The sequence below is a fragment of the Anas platyrhynchos genome, chromosome 3 (assembly GCF_047663525.1).
Source record: "Anas platyrhynchos isolate ZD024472 breed Pekin duck chromosome 3, IASCAAS_PekinDuck_T2T, whole genome shotgun sequence".
In the NCBI taxonomy this organism is placed as follows: Eukaryota; Metazoa; Chordata; class Aves; order Anseriformes; family Anatidae; genus Anas; species Anas platyrhynchos.
The window spans coordinates 120,254,592-120,277,362 of NC_092589.1; the positions used below are offsets into that span (position 1 = coordinate 120,254,592).

Below are 22,771 nucleotides of genomic sequence, written 5' to 3' on the forward strand. Positions count from 1 at the left end.
GTGCACTTAGTCACATGGTCTGAACTTTTGGGTAGACCTGTGCGGTGTCAAGAGTTGGACTTGATGATCCTTAAGTGTCCCTTCCAACTCAGGATATTCTATGATTCTATGATTCTATGACTTGTGCACATCCAAGTGCCGTAGCAGGTCACCAACCAGTTCTTCATGGATAGTGAGGGCCACATCCTGCTCCCCATCCCCTTCCACCAGCTCAGGGTACTGGGTATCCAGAGAACAACCGGTATAGCCGCTAAAGACTGAGGCGAAGAAGGCATTGAGCACCTCCGCCTTTTCCTCATCTCTTGTAACTAAGTTTCCCCCCGCATCCAGGAAAGGATGGAGATTCTCCTTAGTCCTCCTTTTTGTGTTGATGTATTTATAAAAGCGTTTTTTGTTATCTTTAACAGCAGTAGCCAGATTGAGCTCCAGATGAGCTTTGGCCTTCCTAATTTTGTCCCTGCACAGCCTCGCTACATCCTTATAGTCCTCCCTAGTGGCCTGCCCACTTTTCCAAAGATTATAAACCCTCTTTTTTCTCCTAAGCTCAAGCCACAGTTCTCTGTTGAGCCAGGCTGGTCTTCTTCCCAGCTGGCTCGTCTTTGGACACATGGGGACAGACCGCTCCTGCACCATTAAGATTTCCCTCTTGAAGAGCACCCAGCCTTCCTGGACCCCTCTGCCCTTCAGAACCGCCTCCCAAGGGACTCCACCAACTAGTGTCCTGAGCAGCCCAAAGTCAGCCCTCCGAAAGTCCAATACAGCGGTTTTACAGATCCCCTTCCTGGCCTCGCCAAGAATAGTGAACTCCACCATTTCGTGGTCACTCTGACCAAGACAGCTCCCAGCAATCACATCCTCCACCAGTCCTTCTCTGTTTGTGAAGAGAAGGTCTAGCAGGGCACCACCCCTGGTAGGTTCACTAACCAGCTGCGTCAGGAAGCTATCTTCCACGCTCTCCAGAAACCTCCTAGACTGCTTCTCTGGGCTGTGTTGTGCTTCCAGGATATGTCAGGGAAGTTGAAGTCCCCCATGAGTACAAGCGCTGAAGATTTCGCAACTTCTGTCAGCTGCCTGTAGAACTCCTCATCCATCTCCTCATCCTGGTTCGGCGGTCTATAGCAGACCCCGACCAGGACACTAGCCTTGTTGTCCCTGCCGATCCTAACCCAAAGGGACTCGACCTTGTCATTCCTAGCCTCGAGTTCTACAACATCAAAAGACTCTCTAATATAGAGAGCCACACCACCATCCCTTCTGTGCTGCCTGTCCCTTCTGAAGAGCTTATAACCAACCAGGCATTGCAGCACTCCAGTCATGAGACTGGTCCCACCACGTCTCCGTGATGGCAACCAAGTCGTAGCCTGCCTGCTGCACAATGGCTTCCAGCTCCTCCTGTTTATTACCCATGCTGCGTGCATTGGTGTAGATGCACTTCAGCTGGGCCATTACCTTATCCTCCGGCCTTGCCATTGTTCCCCCTGGCACAGCCCCAACAATCCTTGCCTCAGCCCCATCCCCCTTCTTACCTAGTTTAAAGCCCTCTCAGTGAGCCCTGCCAGCTCCTGGCCCAGGATCCTTTTTCCCCTAAAAGATAGGGACCCATCTGCGGCCATCAGGATCACCACCCTTGACCTGCTGGCCACACTCCCCTTAATGCACGCCAGGATCCCATTAGCCCTCTTGGCCACAAGGGCACAGTGCTGGCTCATGGTCAACCTGTCGTCCACCAGGACGCCCAGGTCCTTCTCCTCAGAGCTCCTCTCCAGCAGGTCGTCCCCCAGCCTGTGTTGATACATGCAGTTGTTCCTTCCCAGGTGCAGGCCCCAAAACTTGCTCTTATTAAATCTCATTGGGCTTCTTCCTGCCCATCTCTCCAGCCAGTCCAGGTCTCGCTGAATGGCAGCACAGCCTTCTGGCATGTCAGCCACTCCTCCCAGCTTTGTGTCATCGGTGTACTTGCTGAGGGCAGACACTATTCCCTCATCAAAGTTGATGAAGATGTTGAACAAGACCGGACCCAGCACCGACCCCTGGGGAACACCACTAGTCACAGGCTTCCAGCCAGACTCTGCTCCTCTGAACACTACCCTCTGAGCTTGGCCAGACAGCCAGTTCTCAACCCACCTTACTGTCCACTCCTCTATCCCACACTTTCTCAGCTTTGTTCTCAGGATGCCATGGGAGACAGTATCGAAAGTCTTGCTAAAGTCAAGGTAGATGACATCCACTGCTCTCCCCTCATCTACCCAGTTGGTGATGCCGTCATAGAAGGCAATGAGGTTGCCTTCTATGAGGTCGAGCACGACTTCCCCTTGGTGAATCCATGCTGACTACTCCTCATAACCTTCTTCTCTTCCAATTGCTTGGATATGGCATCCAGAACAAGCCGCTCCAACACCTTTCCAGGGACGGAGCTGAGACTGACTTGCCTGTAGTTTCCCGGATCCTCCTTCTTGCCCTTCTTAAAGACCAGAGTGACATTGGATATCCTCCAATCTTCAGGCACCTCTCCTGTTCTCCAGGATCTTTCAAAGATGATAAAGAGCGGTTCGGCAATCACCTCTGCCAATTCCTGTAGCACACGTGGATGCATCCCATTGAGACCATGGATTTGTGTGCGTTGAGCCCACTCAGACGCTCCTGAACCACTCCCTTGTCAACAAGGGGAGAGATCGACACTTCCCAGACTCTTTCTCCTCCCTCCAGGGTCAAGGAGTCCTGGGGGGGAGTCCTTGAAGTAAAGACTAATGCAAAGAAAGCATTCAGTATCTCCGCCTTCTCAGTGTCTCCCGTTACCAGAACACCCCCCTAATTGAGCAGGGGACCCACATTATCCCTAGTCTTCCTTTAGTGTTTACATACTTAAAAAAAAAAAAAAAAAAAAAAAAAAAAAAAAAACATCTTATTATCCTTGATCTCTTTCGCAAGCCTCATCTCTAGGTGGGCTTCAGCCTTTCTCGTCGAGTCCCTGCAGGCACTGACAACACTTCTATACTCCTCCCAAGAGGACAGGCCCTTTTTCCACATTTCATAAACCTTCCTCTTCCTTTTGATCCTATCGATGAGCTCCTTGCTCATCCATGCAGGTTTCCTGTCCCCCTTCCCCAGTTTCCTACTCTTCGGGATGCACCGATCCTGAGCATGGAAGAAGTGCTGTCTAAATGTAGCCCAGCTCTCACAAGCACCCTTGCCTTCTAGCCACCTAGCCCATGAGACACTCCCAAGCAGGTCCCAGAAGAGGTCGAAGTTGGCTCTCTGAAAGTCCAGGGTAGCAATCCTGCTTTTAGCCTTAGTTCTTCCACCAAGTTCCATCTGGAACTCCACCATCTCATGTGTCCAGACGTCTAGGCGTCCAGACAGGCCTTGAATATCTCCAGAGAAGAAGACTGCATCCCAACCTGCCCCTGACCTTCACATCCCTAACAAGGCCATCCCTGTTGGTAAGAACGAGGTCCAGGAGAACGCCCTTCCTCCTTGGCTCCTCCACCGCCTGTGTCAGAAAATTGTCCTCAATGCATTGTAGGAACCTTTTGAACTGTGCGTGCCTGGCCGAGGTGCTTACCCAACAAATGTCCAGAAAATTGAAGTCCCCCATGAAGACCAGTGCCCGTGATCATGAGGCTATTACCAGTTGCTTGTAGAAGGCCTCATTGACCTCCTTCTCCTTTCCCTGCAGCAATTTTTTTTAGGTTAGTTTTAGGTTAGATGTTAGGAAGAATTTCTTTACTGAAAGGGTTGTGAGGCATTGGAACGGGCTGCCCAGGGAGGTGGTGGAGTCACCATCCCTGGAAGTCTTCAAAAGACGTTTAGATGTAGAGCTTAGGGATATGGTTTAGTGGGGACTGTTAGTGTTAGGTCAGAGGTTGGACTCGATGATCTTGAGGTCTCTTCCAACCTAGAAATTCTGTGATTCTGTGATTCTGTGAATACTTGTCACACTTGCAGAAAGGAAAGTGGGATCTGCGTGCAGGTGAACATTTGTGGGGAGCTCTGCTATTTTGTTTTGTTTTTGTCTGGAGAACATGGAAGTGCCTCTGCCTGCACCAGTGCAGTGGCCAGAGGTTTTTACTACGCACCTTTCCTGCAATCCTGCTGCAAACCCAGTGACCAGAGTCTCCCGAAGAACTGGCAAAAGTGGTGATTCATTATAATGCTTTGTAGTCTTTGCTAATAAACTGTTTGAGTTGGACTGGACTGGTCTCTGCATGCTTCATTTGCAGGTGAGCCACAATTATCCTAGAATCATGAAATCAGAATGGTTTGGGTTGGAAAGGACTTCGAAGATCATCTCATTCCAACCCACCTCCTCCCCGCCAGCTATGGGCAGGGCCACCTCCCGCTAGATCAGGTTGCTCAAAGCCCTGTTCAACCTGGCTTTGAACACTTCCAGGGATGGGGCATCCACAGCATCTCTAGGAAACCTATTCCAGTGCCTCACAGCCCTCATAGTAAAGACCTCATAGGAAAGATTTTCTTCCTCATTTCTAATCTAAATCTCCCCTCTTAGTTTAAAGCCATTACCCCTTGTCCTATTGCTACACTTCCTGATAAAGTCCCTCCCCAGCTTTCCTGTAGAATCACAGAATTATTAAGGTTGGAAAAGACCTCAAAGATCATCTGGTCCAACCAATGTCACCCACCAAACCATGTCCCCAAGCACCACGTCCAACCTCTCGTTAAACACCCCGAGGGATGGTGACTCCACCACCTCCCTGGGCAACCCATCCCAAGGCCTGACTGCTCTTTCTGAGCAGAAATGTCTCCTCATTTCCAGCCTGAACCTCCCCTGGCACAACTTGAGGCCATTCCCTCTTGTTTTACCTGTGAGAAGAGGCTGACCCCCAGCTCTCCACAACTTCCTTTCAGGTAGTTGCAGAGAGTGATAAGGTCTCTCCTGAGCCTCCTCTGCTCCAGACTAAACAAGTTGACCCCAGTTCCCTCAGCTGCTCCCCATAGGATTTGTGTTCCAGACCCTTCACCAGCATCATAGCCCTACTCTGGACATGCTCTAGGACCTCAATGTCCTCCTTGTAGTGAGGGGCCCAAAGCTGAACATAGCACTCAAGGTGCGGCCTCACCAGAGCAGAGCACAGGGGGATGATCGGCCCTGTGGGCTGCACTGCTCCTGACACAACCAGGATGCCCTTGGCCTTCTTGGCCACCTAGGCACACTGCTGGCTCATGTTCAGGTGAGCATCGACAGCACCCCCAGATCCTTTTCCTCTGCACAACTTTCCAGACACTCTGCCCCAAGCCTAGAGCAATGAGTGGGGTTTTTGTGGCCAAAGCGCAGGACCCAGCACTGAGCCATGTTGAATCTCATCCCCTTGGCCTCTGCCCACTAACCCATCCCGTCCAGGTCCCTCTGCAGGGTCTTCCAACCCTCTGGCAGATTGACACTTCCCCCCAATTTAGTGTCATCTGCAAACTTACTGAGGGTGCACTCAATTCCCTCATCCAAGTCTTCAATAAAGATATTAAAGAGGATGGGCCCCAACACTGACCCCCAGGGAACACCACTGGTGACTGGTCACCAGCTGGATTTCAATCCGTTCACCGCCACGCTCTGGGCCTGGTCATCCAGCCTCTTTTTATCCCAGCAAAGAGTGTACCTGTCCAAGCCATGACATCGTGTCAAAGGCCTTGCTGAAGTCTAGGCAAACGACATCACCAGCCTTTCCCTCATCCTCCAGGTGGGTCACCTGGTCATATGTGGTGGTTTTACTCAGGTGGGCAGCCAAGCTCCACCACAACCGCTCTCTCACTCCCCCTCTCCTCAGAAGGAGGGGGAGAAAATACAACACAGAGAACTCGAGGTTTGAGATGAGAAAGGTTTAATTAAAGGGAAAGGGAATGGGAAGGAAAAACAGGTACAAAAGAAACAATCAGTCCGCGCGGAAGCACAGAGAGAGAGAAAAATTATTCTCTACTTCCCATCAGCGAGCGGTGTTCGGCCACGTCCTGGGAAGCAGGGCCTCAAACGCGTAGTGGTTGTTCAGGAGGAACAGCCCCCTCTCCCACGAGAGCCCCCCCTTTTATTGCTGAGTGTGACATCAGGTGTTATGGAATATCCCTTTGGTTGGTTTAGGTCAGCTGCCCCGGCAATGTCCCCTCCCCATCACTTGCCCACCCGCAGCCTGCTGGCTCTTGGGGGCTTGGAAGGAGTCCTGATGCTGTGCCAGCACTACGCAGCAATAGACACAACACTGGAGTGATATCAGTGCTGTTCCAGCTACGAGTGCAGAGCACAGCGCTGTGCGGGCTGCTGCAGGGAAAAGGTGACTCCAGCTCAGACAGACCCAACACAACTTCCACCCCTTATTCCATAACATTTGTGTCACAATCAGGTACAGTTTAGTATATAGATGTTCTCATCACCATTGTTTTCTGTCCATTGAAGCATTTTTATGTCTGTACTTCTCTTTATTCTGTAGGTCTTTTCCCAAAATGCTCATAAAAACTGTTGATGGTTTCAGCTTCATCTGTCAAAGTGGTCACTCAGGGCAGGCGAAGTTGGTTTTCTTGACACCAGCACCAGCTTAGCTCACATCACTGTTGCACTTGCCCGGTTCCTTGCAAAGTTGACCTGTCATTGGTTCTGCAGTGTCCTCCTACAACACATAACTTGGATGACAGATTAATTTTCTCCCAGTGTTAAATCTCCTTGTGGCACACACTTGATATCCCCATCTTTCTGCATTACCCACCAGGTATACCCTGGTCCTTGGGCAAAGACAATCCCATGAGTGGGTTTGCCTTTTCCCATGGCAGGGGCAACCCACACTGCCTTCCCCATCCACTTCCTTACATGCACTACAGGGACTTCTCCCACAGTGTGTAGGGGTTTTGTTTTAGCAGGACCAGGGCGGCTTTCAGACCCCCTGTTGTTAACTAGCCAAGTGGCCTCTGGTAGATTTATATCCCAATGTTTCCATGTCCCAGCACCCAATGCTCGCAGCATAGTTTTTAACAGTCCATTGTACCTCTCAAACTTCCCAGAGGCTTGTGGGTGATAAGGGATGTGGTACACCCATTCAATGCCATGTCTCTTGGCCCAGGAAGTGATCAAATTGTTTCGGAAGTGACTCCCATTGTAGGACTCAATTCTTTCTGGTGTACCATATCGCCACAGCACTTGTCTTTCCAGGCCCAAGATAGTGTTTCGGGCCGTGGCATGGTTTACTGGATATGTTTCCAGCCACCCAGTAGTTGCTTCTACCATGGTGAGTATGTAACGTTTACCTTGGCGGGTTTGTGGAAGTGGTCCGATGTAGTCAATCTGCCAGGCCTCACCATAACGAAATCCAAGCCATCTCCCCCTGTTCCAGGGAGACTTTACCCTCATGGCCCGTTTGATTGCAGCACAGGTCTCACACAACTGGGTAACCTGTGTGATGGCCTCAATGGTCAGGTCCACCCCTCGATCACAAGCCCATCTGTAAGTGGCATCCCTCCCCAGATGTCCTGATGTTTCATGGGCCCATCGAGCTACAACAGCTCACCCTTACGTCCCCAGTCCAGGTCCACCTGAGCTATTTCAATTTTTGAACCTCTATCTACTTCTTCATTGTTCTGATGTTCTTCGGTAGCACGATTCTTAGGCATATGGGCATCTACATGACGTACCTTTACAGCCAGGTTTTCTACCCGGGCAGCAATATCTTGCCACAGGGTAGCAGCCCAGATAGGTTTACCTCTGCGCTGCCAGTTGTTCTGTTTCCATTGTCGCAGCCACCCCCACAGCGCATTTGCCACCACCCATGAGTCAGTGTAGAGATACAGTACCTTCTATCATAGAAGGAGATAAGCTTGGTTTCATAACCTCCCCTGGCACCGAGGTCAAGCTCACAGGCCTTTAGTTCCCTGTGTCCTCCTTATGACTCTTCTTATAGATAGCCATCACATTTGCAAGTCTCCAGTCATCTGCGACATCTCCAGTTGACCAGGACCGCTGATACATGATGGTAATTGGCTCAGCAATCACATCTACTAGTTCCCTCAGCACCCTCAGGTGGATCCCATCTGGCCCCATGGACTTGTGACAGTCCAGGTGGAGCAGTAGGTCTCTTACTCTTTCCACCTGAACATATGTATATAAAGCAAGTGAGCTGTTTGGGGATGTCAAATACACTCACACACACACTTGAGCCATAGAACGAAACAACAAAGAATTTATTAATGAGTTAGCTTGTTAAAATTAATGAGTTAGCTTGTTAGCATTGTTATACCAACAATGCCTTTTTCAAATCAGACCAACCTAACAGTTTTTAGTCCTAACACATGCCACCGCATGGTCTGAGAGTGGAACAGGCTGGTACTCACCTACACATGGTACATGGTTTTGATACAGCATGGTGTCAAAATAGAGATGCTATGAAACTGCGTAAAAAGGATAGCAAGCATGGGCTACAACGTGCAGCACAGGCAGATGCAGTGAGAACTAACAAAGTGTAGAGTGATCACTTTTGTAATCAAGGCCACCCCCAACGCCAGGACAAGCTGTTCCACAACAGACCAGACAACTTACACATGCCACCACGTGGTCCACTGTTGGAAGAGATCGATATTCCACAATCCGTACTACACACTGTTGGAACAGAGAGTCTATTACTGATATCAGCCAGGGCAATAGACATGGAACACAGAATGCAATTCATAGGAGAATTACACAGTAGTTTTGTAGCCATGCCACCCCCCCCCCCCCCACACACACACACACGCCCCATACAGTCTCCAAATGGGTTCCTGCTATCATTCCTCTTCAGTTGTTTGCTTAATTCTTCTCATTCCTTCACTGGTACCAACTGGGAATGATCATACAACACATACCCCCAGAGTCCTCGCAACTGTGACCATGGACAAGTAACAAAAATCAATTGCAGTTCTATTTTGTAGCATAGCATGCCTTATTAAATTTAGGCCAAGCAGCAAGCCAGATAGCGCATAGTGGCATTGCTAAATTTCCTTAGCCAGCACCTTAGGTGATTTAGGGTGGTTAACGCTCAAGCACTAGCCAGGACAGGTTTCATACTATTCATCCACCATGAAACTAAGTCATTTTCCATGCATACATGAAAAATGTGCAATAGGTGACCGAGAACGAGCCCAGGAAGCTCAATCCTTGGGGCAGGAGGATTGGTGTCTCCCCAGCTCTGGATAACCAACCATTCCAGGAGTGACTCCAGGTCTCGCAGATTGACGCTCAGGACACATATTGGCCACAAAAGTGGCTACCCATTGATTTCCCAAAGGGGCTCCAACCAGACAGGTGGAAAAAGGTTCTGCGGTGTAGCAAGACCCAGGCATGTAGTATCTTGGCCTGCGGCATTAGCCCGGGTTACCATATGTTCTGTTGAGGGAGTGCAACGATCCAGGCCAACCTGAAAAACAGCCAGGGGGGATCAGGGGTGAAAGACAGCAGCTGGGAGAGAAACAGAAGTGATAAACACTCTTACAGACACTAACTAAGGTCAGTGAAGAAGGAGGGAGAGGAAGTGTTGCAGGTGTCGGAGCTGAAGTTCCCCTGCAGCCTGTGGTGAGGACCATGGTGAAGCAGGTTGTCTCCCTGCAGCCCATGGAGTACCACAGTGGAGCAGGGTTCCACGCTGCAGCCTGTGGAGGAGACCACCCAGGAGCAGGTGGACCTCCACAGAACGAGACTGCCGCCTGTGGAGGATCCCCACCGGAGCAGATTCCAGGCCGGACCTGTAGCCCATGGAGAGGAGCAGGTGACCTGGCAGGAGCTGCTGCCTGTGGGGGACCCATGCTGGAGCTGTTTGCTCCTGAGAGATGGACCCCATGGTACGGACCCATATCTGGAGCAGTTCTGGAAGAGCTGCTGCCTGTGGGCAGCCCACACAGGATCAGTTCAGGAAGGACGGCATCCTGTGGGAGGGACCCTGCGTGGAGCAGGGACAGAGAGTGACCAAGAAGGAGCGGCAGAGACAAAGTGCCATAGACTGACCACAACTCCCATTCCCCCATTCCCCTGCATCTCGTGGGAAAGAAGGAGGTGGAGGAGGGTGGATGGGGAGAAGGCATTTTTGGTTCCTTTCCTTTGTTTCTCACTTCTCTAGCCCATTCTTTTGCCTGTAATAGGCAACAAATTTTATTATCTCCCTACTCTGAATCTGTTTTGCCCATCAACAATTTTGAGTAATTGTTGAGCAATGTCCTCGTCCTTATCTCAAGCCTTGAGCCCTTTGTATCGTATTTTCTCCCCTTTTCCCTTTGAGGAGGAAGAGGAGCAAGAGTGGCTGAGGTGGAGCTCAGCTGCACATTCGAGTAAAACCACCACACATAACTACCTCAGTAGCAACTGGAATGTAAGCCTCCTCCGCTATTTTCCCTATCCGAACTGCTTGCATATGCAGCCACTGTGTGGTGCCGAATGCCCCTAGGGAGCCTCCTATTGCTAGTGCACCTCCTCAGAGTATATCCATGCCAGTCATAAACTCTTCAACTTCAGCAATCATGACCTGATAGTCACGAGGTAGCAAATTGCCTATTTGCAACTTGAGTTTCATGAGTTCCCCGTGACTGGTTACTCCCCTAGACCCCGCACTGGTGTTAAAGTTCCGTTATGTTTTCCTGGGTTGCCATTTATAATACTGACCTCCGCCTCAGCGTCCACTAACGCCCTAATCAGTTGCTTGTTTATTTGGGTCCACCATGTAGTACAAAGGATAAACAGCTGTGGGTGCTGTCCAGTTACATAATTGTCCATAAGTTCTGGGGTGATTAGGGTCCCAGTGGGGGTCTGTCAGGGGAACACAAAGAATTTATTAATGAGTCAGCTTGTTAACATACCGACCCCAGGGTGATGACAAGGGTACTGATGTGCACAATGCTTTTCCCAGTCATTGGTGTCATAGATACTTAGCTAGGTTGTGGTCGGCATCCCGTTGGTGCGGTAGGCATCAATGTCTTGCAGGTTTCCCTGCGGAGGTAACATTAACCTCGGTTGATGTTCTTGCCCCCCCCACCCCCCACCCCCTCCTGACACAGAGCAACTTGCTCTGTTTATAGGTTGTGCCCCTGCACAACCAAGGTAAACAACCTGATCTGATCTTCTTGGACTTCAGCAAAGTTTTTTTCACAGTTTCCCATAGGATCCTGCTGGACAAAATGTCCAGCATAGAGATAAAAAAAAAAAATCATACGATGGGCGAACAATTGGCTGATGAGCAGGGCTCAAAGGGTTGTGGTAAATGGGGCCACTTCTGGCTGGCAGATGGTCGCTAGTGGGATCCCCCAAGGCTCCACTTTAGGGAGTCAGTCCTCTTCACTCTTATTATAAACAATTTGGATGTAGGATTAGAAGGTGTTTGGAGAAAATTTGCCAACGACACCAACCTTGAAGGAGTTGTAGACTCAGATGAGGTTGAAGAGGCCTTGCAGAGAGACCTGGACAGACTGGAGAGCTGGGCGATCACCAACCACATGAAGTTTAAGAAGCGCAAGTGCCAGGTCCTGCTCCTGGGACGGGGCAACCCTGGCTATACGTACAGACTGGGGGACGAAACGCTGGAGAGCAGCCCCACAGAGAGGGGTCTGGGGGTTGTGGTTGACAGCAAGTTGAATATGAGCCAGCAGTGTGCCCTGGCAGCCAGGAGGGCCAACCATACCCGGGGGTGCATCAAGCACGGCATCGCTAGTTGGTTGAGGGAAGTGATTGTCCTGCTCTGCCCTGCGCTGGTGTGGCCTCTCCTCGAGTACTGCGTGCAGTTCTGGACACCACAGTGCAAGAAGGACATTAAACTGTTGGAGAGTGTCCAGGGGAGGGCAACGAAAATGGTGAAGGGCCTAAGAGGGGAATATGTATGAGGAGCGGCTGATGGCACTGGGCCTGTTCAGCCATGAAAGAGGAGGCTGAGGGGGGACCTCATCGTAGAACAGCTTCCTCACTAGGGGGAGTGGAGGAGCAGGCGCCAATCTGTTCTCCTTAATCACCAGTGATAACACCTGTGGGAATTTTGTCAAGCTGAGGAACTTGGGCTAAACTTAGGCTAAACATCAGGAAGAGGTTCCTTACTGAGAGGGTGGTCACACACTGGAACAGGCTCCCCAGGGAAGTTGTCACTGCACCAAGCCTGTAGGAATTTAAGAAGCATTTGGACTGTGCGCTTAGTCGCATGGTCTAAAATTTTGGGTAGATCTCTGTGGTGCCAGGAGTTGGACTCGATGATCCTTATGGGTCCCTTCCAACTCAGGATATTCTATGATTCTCTGATTCTGTGCATAATCCCAAAGTCAGGGCAGCGCACAATTGGTGGCCCTGGCCTCACAGAGCACTTGGCAATCCTTGACAGGCTACTGCGATAACGCACAGCCACGTGCCCAGTGCGTGCTGTGCTGATGGCAGTATTTTTTTAATCCAGATGACTTGCAGCCTGATATGATATGTACTATCAAAGGTTAGAGTTCTGCCTTGCTACTTTCATAACAATCCCTGTTTCACATTGGACCAACCTAACTGTTTAGTTCTAACATATACCCATCTACTGGGATTTATTTATTTTTCATCATTCTCTGTAAATAAATTAATTGAGAATATTATTCTTTTTTTCACTCGTCTTCAACTGCAATCCTAATTTGACTATTCAATCTCCCCCTAATTAATTTGTTCCTGCTTCGGGTACATGTAACAATTGCCAGGTGACCCTTTTAGTCTCCCAGTTTAATTCAGTAGACTCAAAAAGTGACACCAACATTCCAGACCTGTCTACCCCTGTTACTCTTAAGCTATTACTGGTCAAATTAAGACCTGGTATCTTATAAGCTAAGGATGATTTGGCTGCCCCAAATTCTATCTGCTAAGAATACAGACTCCTTATTAGGTGCCACCTCCAAATTTATCAGGGGGTCTTGGTGGAACGACTCTTCAGAGAACCTCTGACTGCCCTATTCTGAGTTTTTGATACTCTGCTGGTTACTGGCCTCCAACTAAACCAGCCCGTGGCCTTGCAGCCAGTTTTTGATCCACCTCATGCTGCCCATCCAGCCCAAACGCCGTCTGCTTGTCTATAATGATCTGAGGGGAGCCAGGGTCAAAGTGCTGTCTGATAGTGTTCGCATTTCTTATGCAGTGTGCAATACTCCAGATACACACAATAAGTCGTAATATTGGTTTTTACAGCATTGCACAAATCTGAGTGCCAAGTTGCTTTTCCACAAAGCTGGCCTGACTCTGGACTTGCCCTGTTGATTTTTATAAAATTCTACACAGTAGAATTTTAAACTTATAAACTCCCTTTTACCCAGGGAGTTTGTTGAGTCTACTTCTGTGGTGGTTTTACTTGGGTGGGCGGCCGAGCTCCACCACAGCCACTCTCTCACTCCCCCTCCTCAAAGGGGAGCAGGGAGAAAATACAATGAAAAGGGCTCAAAGGTTGAAATAAGGACAAGGATCATAGAATCATAGAATCATAGAATATCCTGAGTTGGAAGGGACCCTTAAGGATAATCAAGTCCAACTCTTGACACCGCACAGGTCTACCCAAAAGTTCAGACCATGTGACTAAGTGCACAGTCCAATCTCTTCTTAAATTCAGACAGGCTCGGTACAGTGACCACTTCCCTGGGGAGCCTGTTCCAGTGTGCAACCACCCTCTCTGTGAAGAACCCCCTCCTGATGTCAAGCCTAAATTTCCCCTGCCTCAGCTTAACCCCGTTCCCGTGGGTCCTGTCACTGGTGTTAATGGAGAAAAGGTCTCCTGCCTCTCGACACCCCCTTACGAGGAAGTTGTAGACTGCGATGAGGTCTCCCCTCAGCCTCCTCTTCTCCAGGCTGAACAGGCCCAGTGCCCTCAGCCGTTATCACACAGTAATTATTGTGACAGGCAAAACAGACTCATAGGGAGATAGTAAGATTTATTGCTTATTACTAACAAGCTAGGGAAGTGAGAAACAAAGGACAGAACCCAAAAGCACCTTCCCCACATCCACCCTCTTCCAACTCCTTCCCCCAAGCAGCGCAGGGGAATGGGGGAATGGGAGTTGTGGTCAGTCTATGGCAATTCATCTCTGCCGCTCCTTCTCGGTCACCCTCTGGCCCTGCTCCACGCAGGGTCCCTCCCACGGGTTGCCATCCTTCCCAAACTGAGCCTGCGGGGGCTGCCCACAGGCAGCAGCTCTTCCAGAACTGCTCCAGATATGGGTCCGTACCACAGGGTCCATCCCGATGAGGGGAAGAGGAGGGGAAGGAGAGGGGGGGCTCTCATTATGAACACTTCTGTCCTCCCAAAAAAACGCTATATGTATTGAGGCCCTGCATCCTGGGATTTAGCTGAACGTCGTTCATTGATGGGAAGTAGACAGGAATTTCTTTTCTCTCTCCCTGGGCTTCCGCACAGCCTTCACTTGTGTTTATTTTTTCTGCTTGTTTTGTTTTTTTCCTTCTTTTCTTTTTCCTCTTCCTTTCTCCATTAATTAAATTAGATTAAATTAAATTAGGTTAAATTAGACTAAATTAGATTAAATTAAATTCACTATGTCAGTCCATGAGTTTTTTGGGTTTTGTTTTCTTTTAAGCATACTTTCTTCTCCCCATCTTCTTCAAAGGAGGGGGAGTGAGAGCACATTGTGGTGGAGTTCAGATGCCCAGCAAAGTAAAACCACCATACCCCCCTGGCTGGGGCTTGGGATGCAGATGCCCCAGCAGCCTGGCTCAGCCCCAGCACAACCAGCAGCTGCCAAATTTCACTTTCAGGTGCTGTATCATCTAATGGCCTGACTTCCAAGAAAGAAGAAAGCCTCTCCCTGCTGTGTAAACAGGAAGCTTCAACCAGTGCAGAGGCTTGGGGCTCTGTAAGGGGTGGGGTAAGAGCTGGACTTTGGCAGTGCAAGAGCTGGGCTGAGGTGGTGCAGCAGCTGGGCTGAGAGGCTGCCGGAGCTGGGCTGAGGCGGTGCAGAAGCTGCAGAGCACCAGGGAGGGCAGGTAGGTCCCCGCTGACTTGCGCTGGGCAGGGCAGGGGCCACACAGGGAGCCCCCTTTTTCCCCTGGGCCTCTGGTGCCCAACCACCCTCTCGGTGAAGAACCTTTTCCTGATATCCAGCCTGACCCTCCCCTGTCCCAGCTCCATGCCGTTCCCTCGGGTCCTATTGCTGGTCACCAGAGAGCAGCACCTGCCCCTCTGCTCCAATCCTGAGGAAGTTGGAGGCCACCATGAGGTCTCCCCTCAGTCTTCTCTTCTCCAGGCTGAACAATCCAAGTGACTTCAGCTGCTCCTCATATGTCTTCCCCTCTAGAAAATTTACCATCGTTGTTCCCTTAGTTAGTAGTTTTGCATGACAAAAGTGTAAGGGTATCTGGATGGCGAGAGTGTTGGCTTCATTAAGGTCATCCAGTCTCCAGTCGCTACTTGATAGGCCAGAGATTGCCTCTATCCAGGCAATCCTTTTCTCTACCTCGTGTGGGCGCGTCCTCTAAGGATGAGGAGCCAGTGACGGGTGAGACCAGTCCTGGCAGCTTATACATGGGTGCTGTTGAAGGCAGCGCCTTGTCCATGGCTATTTGTGCAGCCGTGCCAGTGGTTGCGTGTGTCTGTCTGTCTGTGTCTGCCTGTCTCATGGGGTGCCCGAGGCTGGGTTCCAGCAGCAGAGCAGAAGAAATCCCTGAGCCAGGAACTATGGAGAGGCCTCTTCTAAGGGGTGGTGGCCTCCTATAACCAGATGTAACAAAAGTCTCTTCTCCCCTTCCACAGCCATGGAGTCACAGGAGGAGAGAGCAGATGCTGGGGAAAAGGCACGAATTGCTAAGCAATTGCTGGCAGAAGCATTTGAGAAGGAAGGACTTGATGAAGAATACTGGCTCCCCAAACTGTCAGAGATACTGGGTGTTAAGTCAATAAATGCTTTTAAACATCTGCAATATGAAGACTACCTTGAACTGGAGTGCGAAGTACGGTACCCCTGGGAGACCAAGGCACTCCAAAGTCTCCTAGGAATCACAGAAAACAAAAGAGCTGTTGATGAGCTGCAGAAACAGCACTTGGAGAGGATGAAGCAGAGACAAGAAGCAGCCAAGTCAATCCAGCGGGAGCTGAAAGAAATGCAGAAGAGCCGCAGCCACAGCAAGGAAATGATAAGACAGAAAGAGGAGGCCCTACAGCAAGCCATGGACATTCCCAAGGAATACTGGGCACCTCCAGAGAAGGGATTGCTGGATAAGCTGGTGAGCATCCGGAAGCAATCCTTCATCGATGGGCAAGTGGAGGACACATCTGACAACCTGAAGAAAGACAATAGAATCAAAGTCATGAAAGATGCTTTTCAAGGCATGCAGCCTCCCAGTCAGTGCAATCCCAAATCAGACAGCAGTAAATCCAAAGCAAGTCAAGCCACTGCAAGCCCAGAGCTCCTCAACTTACTTAAGCGCCTTGGGCTGGAAAGGTACTATCCAAGAAAAATGGGCACAGAAGATTTCCACATAATACACCAGACATCTGTACACAACAGCCAGCCCAGCAAGGACAGCGAGCTACCATTTTACTTCCTGCAAAGGCTACTGACTGTGGATTATGAGGTGAGGTACCTGACTTGCAAGGAGGCGAGTAAGCCGGGAGTTGTGCCCACACCAAACACCTCAGGGGAGGAGCACGAGCCCTCTGATTCCTTTGATGACTTTCTCAGTGACTTGGACAAAGGAGCCCCTGAATCTGCAAGCAGGGAGAGTCATGTGCACCCCATGGACCTCCAGATGGCAATTTTTCATTGTGCTGATGATTTCATGAGACAGTACCTTTCATCCAAGCTCGCTTTCTGCCAGTTTGCACTACCCCTCCTGGTACCAAACCCGGGCACTTCACAGATAGAGTTCCCTCTCTGGTCCCTCAGCCAAATCAAAAAGAGCTGGACAGGGACTGTGAAATTGGGAGAGCAGACGAGGAATAGCAGTCACAACAACAAACTCATTTATCAGGCAGAGATGCCCATCGTGTCCTTCCTCCGCATCGGCAGTTCTCCTTCCTCTTCCAAGTCTCAGCTCCTGAATGCCCTGCTGAGCAGGAAGAAACACGACACTTTTTTCCACCGCCATTGTGAAGGCAGCACCAAAGACTGCTTCCTGATGAAAGGTGTTGTGGAGATCTCCTGGTACCTTCCCCGTGGTAGCGACGACGACAGCTTTAACGGCCCTGTTGCTTTCTGTAACCTGCACGGAGATGCAAGGGATCACGAACCCCAGCTGCAGTTTTTACGGGAGATCTCTGCCGTGAACGTGGTTCTTGTTTCTGAGTTGGATCAGAGCAACGAGAAAGGCAGGAAATTTTTACATGATCTGTGGCAGTCTCAGAGGCCTTTGGTTTGCCTTTTCACTGAGAAAGAGAGCATTGCAGCTGGTCGATCTAGCCAAAACGTAAGAATAGGGATCAAGAACAGAAATGAAGCAGAATTAGTGGGTGAGCTGAAAAAAAACATCCGAGACCTAGTGGAAGGGTCGAGCACGCTTGTTAGCCTCAATGCATGCCTGAGCACAGCTCGCCAGCATGGCTTCCTAGTCGATGAAGATGCAGAAGCGTGTGTGACAGCCAAAGAAACAGCAATCAAACTGGTGAATCTGTTGAAGAAGGAGAAGTTGTCTGAGATTAAATCACAGCTACTGCCTCTTCAGGGAAAACTGTGGTACAAGTGGTGTGAAAAGGACAAAGAACTCACTCGCTTGCAGGAAAAGGGGAGCAAGAGCATAGAGCATCATCGGAGCCAAATTGAATCGGAGAAGTCTGCAATACGACAAGAGCAACTAAGCAAAGCGTTTCCCCTCAATCAGCTGATGAAAACAGTCCTTGACTTTCTCCAGTCACAGCCAGACAATACCAAGAAATTCTTTCTGCAGTGGATGAAGATCTTTATGGACGACATCTCTGATCGCCTTGATGAGCTGAAGACAGAGTATCATCAGTTATGGTCTCAAATCCTGGCATCAAAGAAAAACAATGAAAACAACAACCTGAAAACGCAATTGCTGAAGAAATTAGATGCCCTTTCCAATGAAATCAATGATTCGTCCATTGGCCTTGAGCATATTTTGAGAGAGGTGGGGCAGATTTATGAGGCACTGGAATCAACAAACTCCAAAGTAAAATGCTTTATCAAACTACCTGAAATTGCTGCCAATCTGATGGTTTTAGGGTATCCCATTGAGCTGATGGATGGTGATGCTTCTTACGTACCACTGCAATGGATTGGAGCCGTCTTTGACAGGTTAATTGAGAAGCTAGGGGACAAGCGAGTATTTGTGCTTTCCGTGCTTGGCATCCAGAGCACAGGGAAGTCAACCCTGCTGAATGCCATGTTTGGTCTCCAGTTTAATGTCAGCGCAGGGAGGTGCACCCGGGGAGCATTTATGCAGCTCATTAAAGTGGACGAGAAGCTCCAACAGGATTTGAACTTTGATTACCTGCTCGTTGTTGACACAGAAGGACTTCGTGCCATAGAGATGGCCAATAAGCAGTCACTTAACCATGACAATGAGCTGGCCACCTTTGTCATTGGCATCGGCAACATGACTCTGATCAACATCTTTGGAGAAAATCCTTCGGAAATGCAAGACGTCCTTCAGATTGCTGTGCAGGCTTTCCTGAGGATGAAGCAAGTTAATCTTTCCCCAGGCTGCCTTTTTGTGCACCAAAACGTGGGTGAAATAACCGCAAAGGAACAGAACATGGAAGGACAAAGACGTCTGCAGGAAAAGCTGGACGAAATGACCGTGACCGCGGCCCAGCAGGAATTCTGTGACATCACCTGCTTCAGCGACATCATCCGCTTTGACGTGAAAACCCACATTCATTACTTTGCTCACCTGTGGGAAGGAAACCCACCGATGGCACCGCCCAACCCCACCTACAGCCAGAACGTCCAGGAATTAAAGAGCAAAATTCTCCAAGCTGCCAAGAAGGAATCGCACAGCAGCGTTTTGAGGCTCTCCAGCCTGAAAGTTCGTATTAGCGACCTGTGGAATGCCCTGCTGAATGAAAACTTTGTTTTCAGCTTCAAGAATTCAGTGGAGATTGCTGCCTACAAGAAACTGGAAACTGCATTTAGTCAGTGGACCTGGCAGCTGAGAAGTCACATCTTAGACTTGCAAATGAAACTGGAAAACAAGGTGCGGAATGGGGAGTTGGGGAAGGTCACCACGGAACACCTTGAAAAACTGGTGCAAGAGTCAAGTGATGCCATCACCAAGAACATGGAAACATTCTTCAGTGAAGACAGAGACCATGAAATACTGATCCAGTGGAAATGCAGCACAGAACTGAAGCTGAAAGAACTGAGAGAGTCTCTTCTTGCTGAAACGCGAAGGAAGTGTGAGAAACTTATAGAAGTAAAGAAGAGCCAGAGTAAACTGGATGAGAGGAAGTCTGAATATGAAAACGAGCTCCTAAGAAAGAGCAGAGAGGTGGCCCTGTTTCTAAAAGGCCAGAAATTAGGAGAAAGTGAACTGAGAAACCGCTTCAATTCTATCTGGAAGCAGTGGGTTGCTGCAGTGTCCTCTGCTGCTCCCCCTCTGGAACAGGTGGACATCGATGTGGACATAGAAAATGTCCTTCTAGAGCACTTTAGGGAGTCTAATATAGTTAAACAAATATTGAATTTATACCAAAATAATACATTTTCCCTTGACATAGAGAAACATGTGTCTAAGAAAAAAGGCTTCCGCATCTTTTCTAAGAGTTTGGATGATGCAGATGAGAACAGCATGCAACGCATTACAGATAGCATCATAATGCGTGTGAAGGCAAACATTGAGAAGAAGGAAAAGGACAAAATGGATTACAGCCAAACTTTTATTCATGAATTACTGAATGAAGTGGAGGAAGGTATGAACTCTGTTCCTACCACTGCAAATTACAGTTTTAATAAAGATTACAGAATAGATTTATCACTGTACCTGTGCAGAATGGCAGCAGAAAGGTTTAAAGACATGCATGCTGCATTCAGGAAAGCAAATGATCCAGTCGTCTACCTGGAGAGCAAGAGAGAAGACTTCTTTAAATGTTTCCAGATTTCCTGCCAAGGAGCCTCTTGTATCACAACATTTGCTGATTTCCTGTGCAGCAAGATTGCCCCAGCTCTTCGACATGCCATCTATGAGAAGACAGCTCTTGACATAGCTCGAGACGTGCAGAATAAACTACCAGATTTCAGAGGCAATAGATCGACTCTGGAATATTACATGCTGAAATTCCTAGCAGAAGAAGAAAAATTTGAAAATTTCAAGCATTACCTTAATGCCCCAGGAGACTTTTTAAATAATTACATTAAGACAAAAGTTGAGACGTACTGTTTAGATAAGAACAGGAGGCTAGAGATGTTTTTAAGAGAATGCCTCTCTCGTTACTATGAAAGCATAAAGTCAGCTGTTTTTGCATCAACCACGGTGGTCAAAGACAGAAAAGACAGAAAGGATAAAATCTCTCTTTGGCTGGATGAATTCTGCAGGGCACTTGGAGATGTGCTAAACTTGCCCAGGAGCGACCTGAAGGGCATTGAACATCAGGAGATAACAGACGTAGAGTTCCTGAATAATGCCATGACAAAGGCAATGTCTCCCGTTATGTATGATCTCAGGAAAGAGTTTGAAGAAGCTTGTATGAGCTCCTTTGAAAGGCAGCCTCACACAATAGTGGCTGAGCAGTTTGCAGGGTGCCAGGAGCAGTGTCCATTTTGTGGGGCTGTTTGCACTAACACTATGCCAAACCATGACGGAGACCACCGGGTTGTCTTCCATCGTCCACAACTTTTAAGAGGATACAGATGGCATAAAACAGAAAACCTAGTCATTGATATTTGTTCTAACGATGTTTCAAGTGACTGCTTATTCAGGATTCGTGAAGACAGATGGATCCCCTACAAGAAATACCGGGATGCAGGACCTCCATATTCCACTTGGAGCATTCTTCCTGATCCATCCATGCAAGCATACTGGAAATGGTTTGTGTCTTCGTTCAGGACACAGCTAGAACATCACTACAATGGGAAATTTCATGGCAAAGGAGAAATCCCTGCTTCATGGCACACAGTTACAAAGCAGAATGCACTCGCTGAACTGGAGAAATGTTAGGCTAAGTTGGTATGAAGGAAAAACTGCAAGCGCTTTGCATTTTAGAAGAACGTAATACGAGGATAACCACAAAATCTTCTTGTAATGATTATGACTTAAACCTTGTCAATAAAACTAAATGTTTTTGCTGCAACTTTGGGTGAACTAAGGAGTGCTTCTCATGCTGCTGCTCAGCAATACCCTTGCTGTTTGATAAAGTCAAAATCCTCTTCCTTTCCTGCCATAAATATATACATCAGCTTTGTCTTAAAGCAAACTAGAAAAACATTCCAGTAGCAAGCAGTCATACCGCCAAGATCAAGACCAAGTGCCAGATGAAGAGCGAAAGCCACATTAGAAAGTACCAGTTATATCAGCTGCTACGGGAAAAGAAATGACACTGGCAAAAGAACAGTTTCCCTGCAGCAATACTTGTCACACTTGCAGAAAGGACAACGGGGTCTATGAGCAGGTGAACATTTGTGGGGAACTTGGCTATTTTGATTTTTGGGGTTATTGTTTGCATTCATAAACTCAGTACTCAGGTGCTGTTCTCCTTCTGATGCCATTAAAGCAATTAACGCAGCACCCTATGCGGATTTAGACAGTGATTTTAACTCATTGGTTATTAAGTATATATCCTAGGTTAAGATGTGCCCCCACTTCCATGAGCCACTCCTATTCATGAGCCTGGGCCTTGCAAAGTTCCCTCCAGCTCCTAGCCAACCCAACTGCTTTTGCCAAGCACTTCTGTGTTGGGTAAAAGCCCTTTATAACCAATGTAGAGAATTAGACAGCTTTGCAGCTTCCTCAGCAGCTGTCAGCAGTGCGTGAGCTTAGCGTTTGTGCTGTCAAGACAGGCAGGTGGCAACAGAACAAAAATGGTCTGGAGAACATGGAAGTGTCTCTGCCTGCACCAGTGCAGTGGGAGGGGGTGTTTACTGTGCACTTTTCCTGCAATCCTGCTGCAAACCCAATGACCAGAGTCTCCTGAAGAACTGTCAAGAGTGGTGATTCATTATAATGCTTTGTAGTCTTTGCTAAGAAACTGTTTGAGTTGGACTGGACTGGTCTCTGCGTGCTTCATTTCAAGGTGAGCCACAATTCTCCTAGAATCATAAAATCAGAATGGTTTGGGTTGGAAAGGACTAGGAAGATCATCTAGTTCCAATCCCCCTGCTATGGGCAGGGCCACCTCCAGGGATGGGGCATCCACAGCATCTCTAGGAAACCTGTGCCGGCACCTCATTGCTGTCATATTAAAGATTTTCTTCCTTGTTTCTAAGATAAATGTCCCGTCTTTTAGTTTAAAGCCATTACCCCTTGTCCTATTGCTACAGGTCCTGATAAAGAGTCCCACCCCAGCTTTCCTATAGAATCCTAGAATCATGAAGGTTGGAAAAGCCCTCCAAGATCATGTTGTCCAACCATCACCCCATCACCAATGTCACCCACCAAACCATGTCCCCAAGCACCATGTCCAACCTGTCCTTGAACACCCCCAGTGATGGTGACACCACTGCCTCCCTGGGCAACCATCCCAATGCCTGACTGCTCTTTCTGAGCAGAAATGTCTCCTCATTTCCAGCCTGAACCTCCCCTGGCACAACTTGGGCCCATTCCCTTCTTATCGATGGGTGTCACCTTTGCAAGTCTCCAGTCATCTGCAACATCTCCAGTTGACTAGGCCCACTGATACATGATGGAAATTGGCTCAGCAATCACATCTGC

General features: G+C 48.8%; 2 protein-coding genes across 2 annotated transcripts in view; one reads left to right on the top strand and one right to left on the bottom strand.

The window, feature by feature from the left end:
- The window catches only part of LOC139998638 (sterile alpha motif domain-containing protein 12-like), a 77,029-nt gene that overhangs the window by 45,531 nt on the left and 8,727 nt on the right, over positions 1 to 22,771 (bottom strand). The gene's annotated exons all lie outside the window — the stretch shown is intronic.
- Positions 16,001 to 21,194, top strand: LOC140001973 (interferon-induced very large GTPase 1-like). The gene has a single exon (XM_072035041.1). It carries the CDS (start codon positions 16,001 to 16,003, stop codon positions 21,059 to 21,061), a length of 5,061 nt encoding a protein of 1,686 aa, XP_071891142.1. The 3' UTR covers positions 21,062 to 21,194.

Excerpts from the sequence above, each read along its gene's own strand:
- LOC140001973 (XM_072035041.1), top strand. The coding sequence starts at position 16,001 with ATGAAGCAGAGACAAGAAGCAGCCAAGTCAATCCAGCGGGAGCTGAAA.